Source organism: Gobio gobio (genome assembly GCF_949357685.1).
Source record: "Gobio gobio genome assembly, chromosome: 4".
NCBI lineage: Eukaryota > Metazoa > Chordata > Actinopteri > Cypriniformes > Gobionidae > Gobio > Gobio gobio.
Genome location: NC_137100.1, coordinates 4,347,862 through 4,365,004, shown reverse-complemented (window position 1 = coordinate 4,365,004; position 17,143 = coordinate 4,347,862). Strand labels below are relative to the sequence as shown.

General features: G+C 36.3%; 1 protein-coding gene across 2 annotated transcripts in view; it reads left to right on the top strand.

The window, feature by feature from the left end:
• dhx33 (DEAH (Asp-Glu-Ala-His) box polypeptide 33) overlaps positions 1 to 17,143 on the top strand; it is a 25,636-nt gene extending 8,493 nt beyond the window's left edge. Inside the window, exons 5-13 of one of the 2 annotated variants that reach the window (XR_013816337.1) lie at positions 760 to 945; positions 3,028 to 3,139; positions 3,437 to 3,596; positions 8,888 to 8,976; positions 11,035 to 11,162; positions 12,340 to 12,543; positions 13,229 to 13,315; positions 15,379 to 16,212; positions 16,981 to 17,143. Coding sequence is in view for 1 of the 2 variants with exons in the window: in XM_079814803.1 (XP_079670929.1) it covers positions 760 to 945; positions 3,028 to 3,139; positions 3,437 to 3,596; positions 8,888 to 8,976; positions 11,035 to 11,162; positions 12,340 to 12,543; positions 13,229 to 13,315; positions 15,379 to 15,687 (1,275 nt within the window). In the remaining variant the exon portion in view is untranslated. Of the gene's footprint in view, positions 1 to 759; positions 946 to 3,027; positions 3,140 to 3,436; positions 3,597 to 8,887; positions 8,977 to 11,034; positions 11,163 to 12,339; positions 12,544 to 13,228; positions 13,316 to 15,378 lie in introns of both variants that reach the window. The other variant, XM_079814803.1, reaches the window with a different exon arrangement.

Genomic DNA, 17,143 nt, shown 5'->3' with positions numbered 1-17,143 from the left:
CACACACTCACTCACGCACACACACGCACACACTCACTCACACACACGCACACACTCACTCACACACACGCACACACTCACTCACTCACACACACACTCACATTCACACACACATTCGCACTCACACACACACTCACATTCACACACACATTCGCACTCACACACACTCACTCACGCACACACTCACACACACGCTTACACACACACACACACACACACACTCACTCACTCACGCGCACACACACGCTTACACACACGCTCGCAAACACGCTCACACACACACTCACGCGCGCACACACGCTCGCACACACGCTCACACACATGCTCACACACACGCTCACACATACACTCAAAAATAAAACGATACATTTATGACTTAAATGGTCTTAAATGATGCTTATTTTCTTAAAAAATTCTTCTTCTTAAAGTTATACTTTATTAATATATTAAAAGTATACTTCTGTTTTTATTTTATTTTCATTAATAATTATACCTTTTTTAAATTTATGATAAAACAATATTTATTTTCTTAAGAAAAGTATACTCGTCTCTTTAAAAAAAAAACAATATTTATGCATTTTAATAATTCACGCTTATTTAAAAAATTGCTTATTTTCTTAAAAAAAAAAAAAATTATAATTTTTTTTTTCTTAAGAAAACTAAATCTAAATTACTAAATGAAAACAATATTTATGTCCTTTACATAAGTACATGATATGTATTATTTTCTTGAAAGAAACGATACTTGTGTTGTTAAAGGAAGCTCCTCCATCCCATGATATCCTGGTGTTTATGACGGGCCAGGAGGAGATTGAAGCGCTGGCGCGCACCTGTCGGGACATATCGAAGCACCTGCCCGAGACCTGCCCGCCCATGACAGTCGTCCCCCTGTACGCATCACTGCCGCCCACCCAACAGCTGCGGGTCTTTCACCCCGCGCCCAAGGTCAGCACACACACACACACACACACACACACACACACACACACGATGATGCTGAACGTGCTCTTCCACTCACACCAGTGTTCATTTTAGCATATTTTGATTTAGTTTTAGTCATAGTCTTTTGACTAAAATGCCATTTAGTTTTAGTCATATTTTAGTCACCTGAATTGTTTTTAGTTTTAGTCTAGTTTTAGTCTCCTAAAATCTAATGAGTTTAGTTCAATTGTAATACATTACGCATTTAAGTATTACATAACCGACTGTCACTTGAACTGACATTTTGACATCATTTTGACATTGAAAATACACGAAAGAGCTCAATTCTCTTTTTTGTTTGTTTTTAAAAACATCTATATAGTTTTTATAACTTTGAATTTCTGTTTTAGTTAGTATATCATGTTAAGCTAAAGCTTGTTTATTTTTAATTTCAGTTAACATTTATTTAATTTCAAGTAATGAAGATTTTTTTAAATGGTTTTAGTGAACTATTATAACCCTGATACTTTATTGAATATGTGTCAAATACTGGTCTTTCCTCCTGACTATGAATAAAATGGGAATTCAATTAAATACAGTTTATTGTGTAAGCAAAAACGAATATATAATGCGTGACTTTTAATTATAAACCAGCTGGAAATACACCGGGACTCTTATTTTGAAATCTGGGCTTACTTTTGCAGTTGCAGGAGCTCATTCAAGTTCAGGAGATAAAATATGCATTGTTACAACCGTCTAAAACACATTACTATATAAACATCGTAAAGTAAACATTGTCATTATTCATCAGCATTAGTTCATAAACAATTGTCTGGCATAAATGTGTGTTATTGACTGATTGAGCCGCTCTGGAGCTGGATTGGGGGTGTGTGAGTCTGTAGGTCGTGTGTTTTCCAGCGGTTAGATCAGTTCAGATCAAATGTGCTCATCTTTTACACAGATCATCAGTTCTGACTGAATCTCTTCCCTAATCGTCCCTCACTAACATTTTCGTCTTGTTTTTATTTGTTGACGAAAATGACAGTTGATTTTCCTCATAGTTTTTGTCATCCAACACTAGTTTTTATTTGGTTATCGTCTCGTTTTCATCAGTGAAAAAAGGTTGTTGACGAAAATTATTCGTCAACGAAATGAACACTGCCTCACACTAGTGTTGCTTTCGTCAACGAAAAGTATGACTAAATATCGTCGTCAACGAACCTTTATTACGTGACGAAAACGAGACGAGACGCAAAGTAAATGCTGGTCATGTGACGATGACCAATAAAAACGAGACTAAATGTGGTTCACAAAATATATAAAATTACATCCTTTATTTTGAGATAAAATACAAGACAGAAAAACATTTGAACTATAATGTGGGTCTAATTTTAAACAGATTTAAAGAATTAAATAATAATTTGGATATTATTTTCCTGTTATTAAATTAAATATGCATGTATTCTTATTAAGACATTTGGAAAAACTTTTATTACATTGAAGTGGAAAATAAAACGGGTGTTGTGGAAAAATGTGGCCACAAAAATCACAGGAAAAAACACCACAAACCTTAAGAGACATCTCAATGTTTTTATTTAAATGTATGTGTGTGTACTTCTAACATGTTTAGTTGGTAAAATAAATATGTTGTAACTTCAAATCAGAGCGTCTTCCGTGTCTGGAATGGATGTATTCTTCAGTCTATAAGGTAACAATAATATAATATAATAACATTGTTTGAAACGGGTTTGGATAAAAGAAGATTTTGGTTTTGTCAATAATATTTATTTATACTATATTGACTGGGTTAAATAAAATTGCATTACTAAAAAGAGACTTTTCATTGACTAAAACTTGACTAAAATGTCATCAGTTTTTGTCGACTAAAACTAGACGAAAATAGTCATAGATAATTCTGACTAAAATAAGACTAAAATGCTCAGACTTTTAGTCGACTAAAACTTGACTAGACTAAAAAGAGTATGACAATGACTAAAACTAATAAAAACTAAAATGACAGCTTGACACAAAGACTAGACTAAAACTAAAATTAAAACAGGCCGCCAAAAACAACACAACCTCACACACTTTCTGTGACCGTTACAGGGATCCAGGAAAGTGATTCTCTCCACAAACATCGCGGAAACGTCCATCACCATCTCCGGCATCAAATACGTCATTGACACAGGGATGGTGAAAGCCAAACGCTACAATCCAGGTGAGGCTCTCCGCCCTCTCTTCTCTGAAGGCCAGTGGTGTTGATGCTGAGGTGCTGTGTGTGTGTGTGTGTGTGTGTGTGTGTGTGTGTGTGTGTGTGTGTGTGTGTGTGTGTGTGTGTGTGTGTGTGTGTGTGTGTGTGTGTGTGTGTGTGTGTGTGTGTGTGTGTGTGTGTGTGTGTGTGTGTGTGTGTGTGTGTGTGTGTGTGTGTGTGTGTGTGTGTGTGTGTGTGTGTGTGTGTGTGTGTGTGTGTGTGTGTGTGTGTGTGTGTGTGTGTGTGTGTGTGTGTGTCCATCAGACAGCGGTCTGGAGGTGTTGGCGGTGCAGCGGGTGTCTAAAGCCCAGGCGTGGCAGCGAGCCGGCCGGGCCGGGAGAGAAGACGCGGGGCTATGTTACCGGCTCTACACTGAGGAGGAGTTTGACAACCTCGCCAACATGACCGTACCGGAGATACAGAGGTACAGCCCACACGTCCTGTTGCTTCTTAAAGGGTTAGTTCACCCAAAAATGAAAATTCTGTCTTTAAAGGTCCCGTTCTTCGTGTTTTTTTGAAGCTTTGATTGTGTTTACAGTGTGCAATATAACATGTGTTCATGTTTCGCGTGTAAAAAAACACAGTATTTTTCACACTATTTACTTATCTGTATACCGCTGTTTCCACTGTCCTAAAAACGGCTGGTGATTTCCTTGTGCTATGAAGTCCCTCCTTCAGAAACACGTAACGAGTTCTGATTGTGCAAGCGGTTCCCGTGCTGTGATTCGACCACAGCTTAGCGCACGTGAAAGCGGTTCCTGTGTTGTAATTTGACAGCAGCTTAGCGCACGTTGGAAAGGTCACGCCTCTTAACGGAGAGATGCATGCGTTCAATAATCTCTACAGCGTCCCTGGGAAAGCCAAACAAAGGTGATTTGACTCCTGGATGAAAATAACAGCATCTCGACGACATGGCGATAAACACACTCAACGCAACAGTTCCTTTTCTCCACGCGACCGTCCGCTTCTCCACGTGGGACAGCAACAAGACCGCGCCCCCTTTTTCGCGTTTCTTTGTGGGCGGAGGTTAGTCTGTTCTACTGCTCTACTGACGTAATTAAAGCAGGAAGTACCAGGATGTAGTCCAAGCCAGCCGTTCGCTGTAGGCTTTGAAAGGGAACTTCTGTTAAATAAAATATCTCGCTTGGCATTGAACTTTGAGCTTTATAATTTTACAGGTATTATTTATGCTCTAACAGCAACATTACACACTAACTAAAGTTTGAACAATGGAATCGCGAAGAAGGGGACCTTTAATTACTTACCCTCATGTCGTTGGACACCCGTCAGACCTCCGTTCATCTTCAGAACACAAATGAAGATATTTTAGTGTAAATCTGATGCTCTGAAAGGCCTCCATTGGCTCAATGCACGGTTCACTCTCAAGACCCTTAAAAGACACTAAAGACGTCGTTACAAAGTCCATCTCACTACAGTGGTTCTACAATAACTTTATGAATCGACGAGAATAGTTTTTGTGCGCAAAAAAACCCTAAATAACGACTTATATAGTGATGACGATTTCAAAACACGGCCTCATGAAGCTTCGAAGCGTTATGAATCAGTGAGTCGAATCATGATTCGGATCGCGTGTCAAACCGTCAAACTGCTGAAATTTGGCGATCCAAACCGCTGTTTTTGCGCACAAAAACTATTCTCGTCACTCCATAAAGTTATTGTAGAACCACTGTAGTGAGATGGACTGTGTAACGACGTCTTTAGTGCCTTTTAAGGGTCTTGAGAGTGAACCGTGCATTGAGCCAATGGAGGCCTTTCAGAGCATCAGATTTACACTAAAATATCTTCAATTTGTGTCTGAAGATGAACGGAGGTCTGACGGGTGTCCAACGACATGAGGGTCAGTAATTAATGACAGAATTTTCATTTTTAGGTGAACTAACCCTTTAACCCTTTAACTGTCACCCTCCTTTTTGAGAATAGGGGAGGGCGGGGCACAACCTAACGCTTTTTGACTTTCTCAGTATGTGTAAATCTACTTGGGGTTCAGAGTATTTATTGTTTCCCACATTAATTGCACACATGTCTAGTACAATTATGTGGTTTTGTTACATTAATACAGTGTATACTTTTTTCTTGATTTACCCCGAAAGAATGGAAGTGAAATGTGCCAACATGCCCCATAGGTGGGGCACAATGTAACATGACCAAATAACTGCTTAAAACGTTACCTGATATAATCAAAAAAATATACAAGACAAACTAAAATATTTTGTCAACAAAATACAATTGTTAACTTTTTAAAATAAAATAATGATTTGTCTTATTTTAAATAAACTAGGGCTGTCAAAAGATTAATCGCGATTAATCGCATCCAAAATAAAAGTTTGTGTTTACATAATATATGTGTGTGTACTCTGTTAATTATTATTTATATGTAAATACACACACAAGCATGTATATATTTAAGAAAAAAATAAGATTTTTTATATATAAAACATTTATATTTATATAGATTATATAAATGTATATACAGTATATACATGCAAATATTTCTTAAATATATACATGCTTGTGTGTGTATTTATATATAAATAATAATTAACAGCGTACACACACATATATTATGTAAACACAAACTTTTATTTTGGATGCGATTAATTGCGATTAATCTTTTGACAGTCCTAAAATAAACACAAAAACAGAGATGAAAACTAAACTTAAGGAAGAAATTTACTTTTGCTATGGTTAAATACATGTTCAGTGATATCTTCCAGAGATTTTTTAATTTTGGCACTTTTTTCTCTAAATAATGTTGATATGGCAACTAGTAAATACACTAATTTTCGTCATTCTGGCATGTGTGGAAAGGGTTAAAACATGCTTGTTACAACTAACCCCTAATATATATATATATATATATATATAAAATATGTTTTAATCTAAAATCAAAGCCATATGTCTAACTAAGTTGTTGGACTTAAAAATGTAAGTTCCCATGAGATTTTGTTTAGGCGCTGTACCAAAAATAGCCACCGGGTGTCATTGAAATTCCATTGATTGTTTTTTTGATGCATTTTCCTGTAAATTTCTGTCCAAATGTCACACAGGACATGTTCTTTGGTGTTGCATGTCCCTGTTTTTCAGAATCAATATTAAATATAATATCTTAAATTATACTTATTTTTTTCTAAATTATACTTGTTTTCTTAGAAAAGTTATACTTATTTCCTTTTAAAATAATACTTTTTACTTAAAAAATATACTTTTTCCCTTAGAAAAAGATGCATATTTTCTTCTTTCCCTAAAAATACTACTTTTTTTAAAATTAAACTATTGTTTAAATACTTATTTTCATAATAAAAAATCTATATATAAAAACTAAACTTATTTTTAAATTATACTTATTTTCCTAAAAATAAAATGATACTTATTTTCTTTAAAAATAGTATTGATTTTCATTAAAAAACTACTTTTTGTTTTAATACTTATTTTCTTAGAAAAAGGGTGCTTATTTATGTTATATAAGAGTGATTTTTTTCCCTTTAATCATACTAATTTAAAAAAAGACTTTTGTTTAAAAAGTATACTTATTTTCTTAAATTATAATTCTTTCCCTAAAAATGCTACACTTTTTAAACACATCTTTTTAATTATATACATTTTCCTAAAAAAAATCTGTACTTATTTTTTTTAACTTTATAAAAAAACTACACTTATTTTTTTTAATTAAACTCATTGTTTAAATACTTACTTTTTCTAATAAAAAATCTATATATAAAAATTACACTTTAAAAAACTACACTTATTTTAAAATTATACTTATTTCCTTATGATGATACTTATTTTCTTATGATGATACTTATTTTCTTAGAAAAATTATATTATTAAATTAAATTATTTTCTTAAATGATACACATTTTCATAAAACACAAGACGTAAAAAATTATACATGTTTTCGTTATTTTTTCTTAGAAAAATTATATTTATTTTCATTAAAAAAACTACTTTTATTATTTTGTTATTTTTTTTATACTTATTTACTTAGAAAAAGGGTGGTTATTTTCCTAATATGTATTGTTATATAAAGGTGCTTTTTTCCCCCTTTAATCATACAAATTTTCAAAAAAGGCTATATTTATAAAAAAAATACTTATTTTGTTAAAAAAAATACTTCTTTTCTTAAATGATAATGATTTCCCTAAAATGCTACACTTATTTTTTTTAATTAAACAATAAAAAAAAACGTAATTAAAAAAGTTTATACTTATTTCTTTATTATACTTTCTTCCCTAAACTAAATTTCCTAAAAATAAAATTATGCTTATTTTCTTAAATGATACATATTTTCCTAAAAAGCTCTCTCTATATATATTTTTTAATGATAATTATTTTCTTTAAAGAAAAGATTTTCCTAAAACACAAGATGTTAAAAAAATTATACATATTTTCTTTATTTTTTCTTAGAAAAACAATACTTATTTTCTTTAAAATTAACATTTATTTTCTTAATAATTTTCTTAGGAAATTATTTTCCATATATATGTTATATAAGGGTGCTTTTTTCCTTTAATTATACACATTTTCCAAAAAAAGCTATACTTATTTTGTTTAAATAAGATACTTATTTTCCTTAAAAAAAAAATACATCTTTAAAATTATACTTGTTAAATTATTCTTTGAAAATCTATGTTGATTTTCTTAAATGATACTTATAGTCCTAAAAAAGCTACTACTTTTTTATTATACTTATTTACTTTAAAATCAATACTAATACAACAAAATACATATATATATATATATATATATATATAAATAAACTTACACTAGTGATGATTTACTAGTACACTAGTGATGATTTACTAGTATACTAGTGATGATTTACTAGTATACTAGTGATGATTTACTAGTATACTAGTGATGATTTACTTACTAGTGATGATTTACTAGTATACTAGTGATGATTTACTTACTAGTGATGATTTACTAGTATACTAGTGATGATTTACTTACTAGTGATGATTTACTAGTATACTAGTGATGATTTACTAGTAAGTATACTAGTGATGATTTACTAGTATACTAGTGATGATTTACTAGTAAGTATACTAGTGATGATTTACTAGTATACTAGTGATGATTTACTAGTACACTAGTGATGATTTACTAGTATACTAGTGATGATTTACTAGTATACTAGTGATGATTTACTTACTAGTGATGATTTACTAGTATACTAGTGATGATTTACTTACTAGTGATGATTTACTAGTATACTAGTGATGATTTACTAGTATACTAGTGATGATTTACTAGTAAGTATACTAGTGATGATTTACTAGTAAGTATACTAGTGATGATTTACTAGTAAGTATACTAGTGATGATTTACTAGTAAGTATACTAGTGATGATTTACTAGTATACTAGTGATGATTTACTAGTATACTAGTGATGATTTACTAGTATACTAGTGATGATTTACTAGTATACTAAGTATTCTAGTGATGATTTACTAGTATACTAGTGATGATTTACTAGTATACTAGTGATGATTTACTAGTATACTAAGTATACTAGTGATGATTTACTATTATACTAGTGATGATTTACTAGTATACTAGTGATGATTTACTAGTATACTAGTGATGATTTACTTACTAGTGATTTTTTTTTTTTTCTGCTTCTTTTATTTATATAGCTGTAGTTATATCTTCTGCCTGTGTTCAGTGATGACTGTGTGTTGAATGACTCTGTAGGTGTAATCTGGCCAGTGTCGTCCTGCAGCTGCTCGCTCTGGGAGTTCCTGATGTTCTCAACTTTGACTTCATGTCTAAACCGTCACCTGGTATGAACTCTCTAACATATGCAAAAATGAGTTTCTTCATCAATATTTTTGTCCTGTTTCCAGTACAAATATCTAAACATTCTTAAATCATCACACATTTACTTGAGAAGCAAATTTACTTAAGATATGAAGTGACCTATCATACACCCGGCGCAATGTGACACCAGGCACAAAGTGTTTTTTGCTAGTTTCAGCCTGACGCAGTTCTCATGTTCACGTCCAGCTCCACGTTGTTTAAATATCAAATGCACTGGCGCTCATCTGTTCGCCCATGGGCGTCTGGTCTGAACACCAGGTGTGTTCAGGAGCATTGTTGGCGTGTTGCTATTTTGAGGAACTGAAAACGACTGCGCCATTGACCAACACAAACCTGCTCTAAAGTCAATAGCGCAGTGTTTTTTGTGTTATTTAAAGAGCGTGCTAGTAATATAAATTAGTCTATAGGCAAGTTCACCGCGCGCTTACACTTATTACACACACAGGGATGCGCAGCAGCACACACACACTTTTAAATATGAAAAATTAAAGGATTAAAAGGTCAAAGATTATTATTGTGTACATATAAAAATGCCGACATGTCGTGTGCTCGGTTTGAAAATCTGAACATTACGTCAATGTAAGTCTATGGTAGTTTTTCCGAGTTTTCATCAGCATTTTTAGCAAAAACGTAAGTCGTATCAGTTAGAAAAGATATAGCACACTACTTAAGGCCCTTTCATACCAGACGCATCACGAAAAAGCGAAGCGGCAAACGAATATTTTGTGTGCAAATAGTTTTTGTCAAAACCATTCACACAGGAGTTTGCGACGTCTGTGACGTTTCAGAGCTCAAACATTCACAGCAACAGCTGAGAAAACACGGACACTTCATCATCCAGTGAGGACGAGCTTCTCATTTTATTTAAAAGACCGAAAATAAGGTTTTGCGTGCACCCAGTCTTAAAGAACAGAGAGTCTGAAGGGGAGTACAGGAGCTAATACTTTATCATGGCCGGTTCCTCACTTACTTTCAAATGTCTGGGACAATTTGAGGAGCTCCTCCAGAGACAGTAGCACCGCATCTGACGAGACACACACACACACACACACTTCAGGAACCAGTCAATCCGGAGCAGCTCTGTTTCCAGTTGAGTCACAATGTTATCATTTAAGTGCCAAAGTCGTACTAACAGAAACACATTCACTTTCTATAGTCGCGGACACAATTAGGTTAGAAAAAAAATCAATGAGTTTTAACTCAAACGGTGATGTTATCGTTATCTGTAGCCTACAGATTCTGTCTTTTAATATGAAATATGAGCCTCTTATGCATCCACTGTGGGCTCCTGTACATTGAAAGAAGTATTATGTTTCTTATTTTCTACACAAAAGTTTCATTCATACTGGAGGCCAGAGGGCGCCCTCGAGCAGAAACTCCACATTTGCCTCAGAGAAGTAATAGCTTTCAGGAAATCCCTAATGTGAAGCTAAGCTCGCGCTGTAGGCTGACAGAACGCTTTGACTGACTAAACATGAAGATAATAAACACATGATCGCGACAAGATATTTCATAATATAGGTATGTATTTTCATAATAATAAAGTATTCAGTGCTGATTGACGTTCTGTGATAAGAAGCCACATCAGTTCGACTGACAATATGAAGTGAGTTAAAACCTGTTATTAAACGTTGTATTTTGTTGAACAGGTTTATGAACGCTTCACATGACTAGTTTGTGAAGATGTTTGACGCGTGTTGCTTTTTCAAACGCACGTTATAATCGACTCAAACTCGCAGTCTTTCAGACGGAGCAGCGTTTACTGATCACAGAGCCGCTCTTCACTAACACTGGGTGTTTATTTATTTCATTAAAATCGCAGCCTTTACGCTTTCATAATCGCACATAAGCCAAATTGCGATTGCGGTGCAATTTCGATTAATCGTGCAGCCCTAGTTAGTAGTTACATTCACTAATAATGATGATAATCTCAATAAACAATTATTTTTCAATAGCAGCTCAATAATACGATCAGCTTTCATATGCAATAATACAATTGTCCCCGTGCATCATGTGTGCAGAGTCGATGCGGACGGCCGTGGAGCAGCTCAGTATCCTCGGGGCCGTCGACAGGAAAGACGATCAGGTGTCATTAACGCCGCTGGGCAAGAAGATGGCCTGCTTCCCTCTAGAGCCACGCTTCTCTAAAGTAAGACAAACTCATTGACTTGTTTTTTTGAAAATTTAATGTAATTTTTACCAATTTTTTTTAGTGCTGGGCATCGATTTAAAAAATTTTTTACTAATTAATTGCACTTTTTTCTGTAATTAATCGCGATTAATCGCAAGTTTTTAATATTTTACGTTTTTAATATTTTGATATTGTAATAATTTCAGTTACTCTCCAAATTAATGTATAAACAATTTAAAAACAATATATTTTAAATATGTGTTGTATTGTCATATTTTTATGAATGAAGGCCAGTATCACTGATACTAAAGTCTCTGAAACATTAAGTGAACTTAAAACAATCTTTACATAAACCCAAAATAATAAATGTTATATTTACCCATGGCCTTCCCTGTTATACATATACAGAAATGTAATGGTTATCTTTCTTAACTGCATAAATAATAAATTAAATATAGCCTAGATGAATCATCATTAAAGCTACAATTTTCTCTGTTCCCGTTGTTCTTTGATGAACATTAATGACAGGCATCATCAGTGCTACTGTCACTTTAAGAACAGCCGCGGATCTCACGCGCTGTCCCGCGCATCTCATTTCCTCACAACTCTTTAAGTTCATTTAAGACGTTATTGAACTAATTTAAGACTCCTAATATGAGAATACTCAAAATCCTGTGTTATTGTTTGTTCAAGAGCAAAAGAGAACTCTATGTGAGCAGGAGATTGACGCGAGTCTATCTATGCGTCGAGTGTGTGTGTGTGTGTGTGTCAGAGTGTCCCTCGATTAGCTGACATGAGACGCAGCCACACAGACAGGACACTGACACACACACACACACACACACACACACACACACACACACAGGACATTGGCATACAGCGCGTTCGCTTGTGTCTTGTGGCGCTTGGAAGCATTTTCATGAATAGGAGCGTGATCATGTAACGCTAAGCAAAAATGGATATAAAAAACGACGCTGCGTTATTTGCGTTAAATATTTTTAATGCGTTAAGCTGAAAAAATTAATCACCCGCGTTAACGCGTTAATTTGCCCAGCCCTATTTTTTTTATTTGATTTGATAATGCATAAAAATACAAATTCGAAACCCTTGTTATTAGCGACACCGGTGGCCGTTCAGTGAACTGCAGCAGCTCTTATGTAACACATGAGTTATATGTTGTTCTCCGTGTCCATAGACTCTCCTGATCTCACCCGAGTTCTGCTGCACTGAGGAGGTTCTGACCATCATCTCGCTTCTCTCCGTCGACTCGGTCCTCTACAACCCTCCCGCTCGCAGAGAAGACGTCCTCGCCGTCCGCAAGAAGTTCATCTCCAGTGAGGGCGACCACATGACGCTCCTCAACATCTACAGGGCCTTTAAGAAAGTCAGCGGTAACAAGGTACGGATATAAAAGTTGGCGATTTATAGTCCCAAAGTCACTGTATGGCAAATAATTTCACTTTGTAACGTCCTCATGGGACGCGAATGAAGCGAATAAATCGTGCTATTCGCGCGTAGTTGGACGCTTGAACATTTTGCCGGCTTTAGCTAGCTTGTAGTCTCAATAGGGTGAATTCAGGGGGATTGGGACACTTTTTCCAAGTCATCTCAATGGCAAAAAGTGTCCCAATCACCCTGAAATCACTCTATGTAGAGCTCAAATTGAGTAAAGAGCGTTTTTTACAACTTACCAGACTGTCCGACCTCCTCACTCACTTTCTTGCAAGATCATTTTTATTCCTGTTTCTATAAAGTATGAAGATGTATCGTACAGCTCCGGGTATCCACATATGATTTTGTCCTCATTGTTGTCACTGCTAGAGCAAGCTCCTGATTGGTTAACGCGGCGTGAATATCCGCCAAAGTTCAGATTTTTGAACTCGCGCGAATCGCGCCGCAGGATGTCTATTCGCGTCTTTGCATTGACTAAACATGTAAATCACTCGTGTGAAACGCTTCATTCGCATCTGGTGTGAACGCACCATCAGGCATCTGTTTCCTTTATACACAACGCAAGTACAGATGAATCCATCGCTTATGTTCCTCATTTGTAAGATGAAGTTTATTTTCATGCTTTTCAACAGGAGTGGTGTCGAGAGAACTTTGTGAACAGCAGGAACATGGGGCTGGTGTTGGAGGTTCGTTCCCAGCTGAGAGACATCTGCATCAAGGTAGAGATATGCACGCATAAATGCAGTGAACATAACCAAGTACAAGCGTGACATTTGAGAATGTGTTTGCTTAAAGGCGTCATGACATGAGAAATCAACTTTTCCTTGACATATAGTTTGATCGTTGTACCATTAAAGGGTTAGTTCACCCAAAAATGAAAATTCAGTCATTAATGACTTACCCTCATGTCGTTCAGAACACAAATGAAGATATTTTAGTTGAAATCCGATGGCTCAGAAAGGCCTCCATTGGCACAAAGCACTTTACACTCTTAAGACCCATAAAAGGCATTAAAGACGTCGTTACAAAGTCCATCTCACTACAGTGGTTCTACAATAACTTTATGAAGCGACAAAAATAGTTTTTGTGCGCAAAAAACCCTAAATAATGACTTGTATAGTGATGACCGATTTCAAAACACAGCATCATGAAGCTTCAAAGCGGAATGAATCAGCGAGTCGACTCATGATTCGGATCGTGTGTCAAACCGCCAAACTGCTGAAATCACGTGACTTTGGCGATCCAAACCGCTGAATCGACTCACTCGAAATCAAACTAATTCCTTAAAGGTGCACTATGTAAAAAAAAATTCAGTCAAATATCCAAAACCCACAAGGCCAGTGTTATATATTTTGTTCAGTTGAGTACTTACAATATTCCAAATGTTTCCAACTATTTGTAAATCGTGAGAAATTGCTATTTTAACCGAGGAACCGGGACGTGTGAGGGCGTGGCCTGTCGATGACATCATATCCGCGTTCCCCTCGGTTTCTGGTTTTATTCTGCAGAAGCACTTTACTCTCACTGCAGTGTGAACAAGTGTCATAGCAGCGGCCGAGAGAACACACAGAGTAACGCCATCCCATCATCAACACACTCAGATGTGTCTAATATGATGAACAGAGCTGCGTTACCTCACACTCATGACCGGAGGAGCGGAAGTGGCGACTGTGGCTTCATAATAAAAGTCCCGCTGCTCGCGAGGCGTGTGTTGCGTTCATCTCGTTAACAATTGCTCCAGCGGTTCCTCAGCTCCACAACACTCGCTCCTGCTCTGCTTCACTACAGTAACGCTACTAATCACATCCATCAACATGATTTCTGCCCGAGTCCTGTCCCGATTCTTTCCCACCGGCTGTGAGCAGAAGACCACATGACCCAAGATTCTGCGCTCAAACGTACCGTCATCAAACTACGCCTTTGTTTCGAACAGGCGACCTCTAGCAGACGGAAAAGTTACATAGTGCAGCTTTAAAAGTCAATCATTTAAAATGAGTAACTGCAAATTAATTAAGTAAAATTTAAACAATAATATCCGAATAACAGACAGACATCAAAGATGAATTATGAACTATTTTTAATAATAATGATGATAATGATAAGCAGAATCACTGACGGAAAGAGAAACACAACTGAAACTACAACTGTCTTATGTTTGGTCACCATTATGGTGATCAATGTTACATTCAGTTGGCCAGTTTCACGCTTGGCTTTTTATGTGAGTGTGTGTGTTCTTTGTAACAGTGTGGCACTAACAACCCTAAAGTCACAGGTTCAGTTACCAGGGAATGCATGAAAAATGCATTTCATTCAAAGCAGTGCAAGTTATTTTGGATCATGTGACTTTTTCAGTCATCACTGCACTGAACTTTGTTCTTATAATAAACCTCTTGTTTTGCGTTCATCAGCACATCAAATGCATTTTAATAGTTCATGTTAGACCAATCAATCTGGAGTCGTAACAAATGCCAGTAAAATTTTGGTTTATGATCTGAGGAAGTAATTTATTGCACACAATAAAATTAAATGTTTTGGGTTTAATTCAACTGTATATACATTGCATCTGTGACATAATATTGAAAATCATTGTATTGTGTACCTTAGTAGCTTGTAAGAAGGGGAAATCATGTTTATAGTAATGTACTGAACGTCTAATATTGGAAGTATAATCCCAACACTGCACTTGTGTAAGTGCACTAGATTTGTTTGTTTGTAAAAACTGATGGACAAGTTGATATTAGACACAGCCTGCAATAAGTCCCTGTGATGGTATGTTCTTCAGATGAACATGAAGCTGGAATCGTCTCTGTCAGACCTGGCGAACGTCCGGCGCTGTCTGGCTCACGGTTTGTTCATGAACGCTGCAGAACTGCAGCTGGACGGCAACTACGTGGCTCTGGACACCCATCAGACGGTGTCCATCCATCCCTCATCCGTCCTGTTCCAGGCCAAACCGGCCTACGTGGTGTTCAACGAGCTCCTGCACACGTCTCGCTGCTACATGAGGGATCTGTGCCTGGTAGATGCCGATTGGCTGCATGAAGCCGCGCCCGAGTATTTCCGCCGCAAGCTGCGCGCAACTAAGAGTTAACGCTCGACATGCTGCAGCTTCACCAAACACCTGGTTCATTGTTCCTGAAGACTGCATGGTAGTAAGAACACAGAGAAGCGTTTTTTCACTATATGAATTTCCTCGACACAACTGTTCGGACGCTTGGCTTTTTTGGGGATTTGAACCGCTATGCTGATATGCAACCCGTTCAGAATAAGGCCGTTTTTCCAAAGAGTTTGAATAATCCAGTGCTTTGTTAAATGAACATTTTCTAGTCCTTTATACTTGCTCTGAATCAAAAGATGTCACGCCTGTTTCTACAGTTCTTTTACAAACTGATTGTATGAAATTCAGGTTTGCTTCATCTGGAATGTTTGCATGTGTCTTTTGTTCGGGTCACACAACTTGATTGAAGATTTATTTAAAAAAAGAAAAAGAGACCGAGAGAGTAAAACACATATTTTGGGAATGAAGCTGACGATCAGCATTCTGATGTGCGTGTCATATTTCACCTCAAAATTCAGCAACAACAAAAAAAGTAGCCTATTTTAGGCTGGGTTAAAGGTCCCGTTCTTCGTGTTTTTTTGAAGCTTTGATTGTGTTTACAGTGTGCAATATAACATGTGTTCATGTTTCGCGTGTAAAAAAACACAGTATTTTTCACACAATGTACTTATCTGTGTACCGCTGTTTCCACTGTCCTAAAAACGGCTGGTGATTTCCCTGTTCTATAAAGTCCCTCCTTCAGAAATACGTAACGAGTTCTGATTGTGCCAGCGCTTACCGTGTTGTAATTCGACCACAGCTTAGCGCACGTGCCAGCAGTTCCTGTGTTGTGATTTGACAGCAGCTTAGCGCATGTTGGAAAGGTCACGCCTCTTAACGTAGAGATGTATGCGTTCAATAATCTCTACAGCGTCCCTGGGAAAGCCAAACAAAGGTGATTTGACTCCTGGATGAAAATAACAGCGTCTCGACGACATGGTGACAAACACACTCAACGCAACAGTTCCTTTTCTCCACGCGACCGTCCGCTTCTCCACGTGGGACAGCAACAAGACCACGCCCCCTTTTTCGCGTTTCTTTGTGGGCGGAGGTTAGTCTGTTCTACTGCTCTACTGACGTAATTATAGCAGGAAGTACCAGGATGTAGTCCAAGCCAGCCGTTCGCTGTAGGCTTTGAAAGGGAACTTCTGTTAAATAAAATATCTCGCTTGGCATTGAACTTTGAGCTTTATAATTTTACAGGTATTATTTATGCTCTAACAGCAACATTACACACTAACTAAAGTTTGAACAATGGGATCATGCGGAATGGGACCTTTAATATAGTCAACTAAAACTAAAACCATAAAAAAATGTTACTTGACCTAAAATCCTCTTTCTGTTTGTTGTCAAAGCAACATTTCTCATTTTCATTTAGTTGACCTTGATTATACTACAAAAAATAATAAAAACGATATAGTCATCATTAAAAAAGAATCATACAAATGAC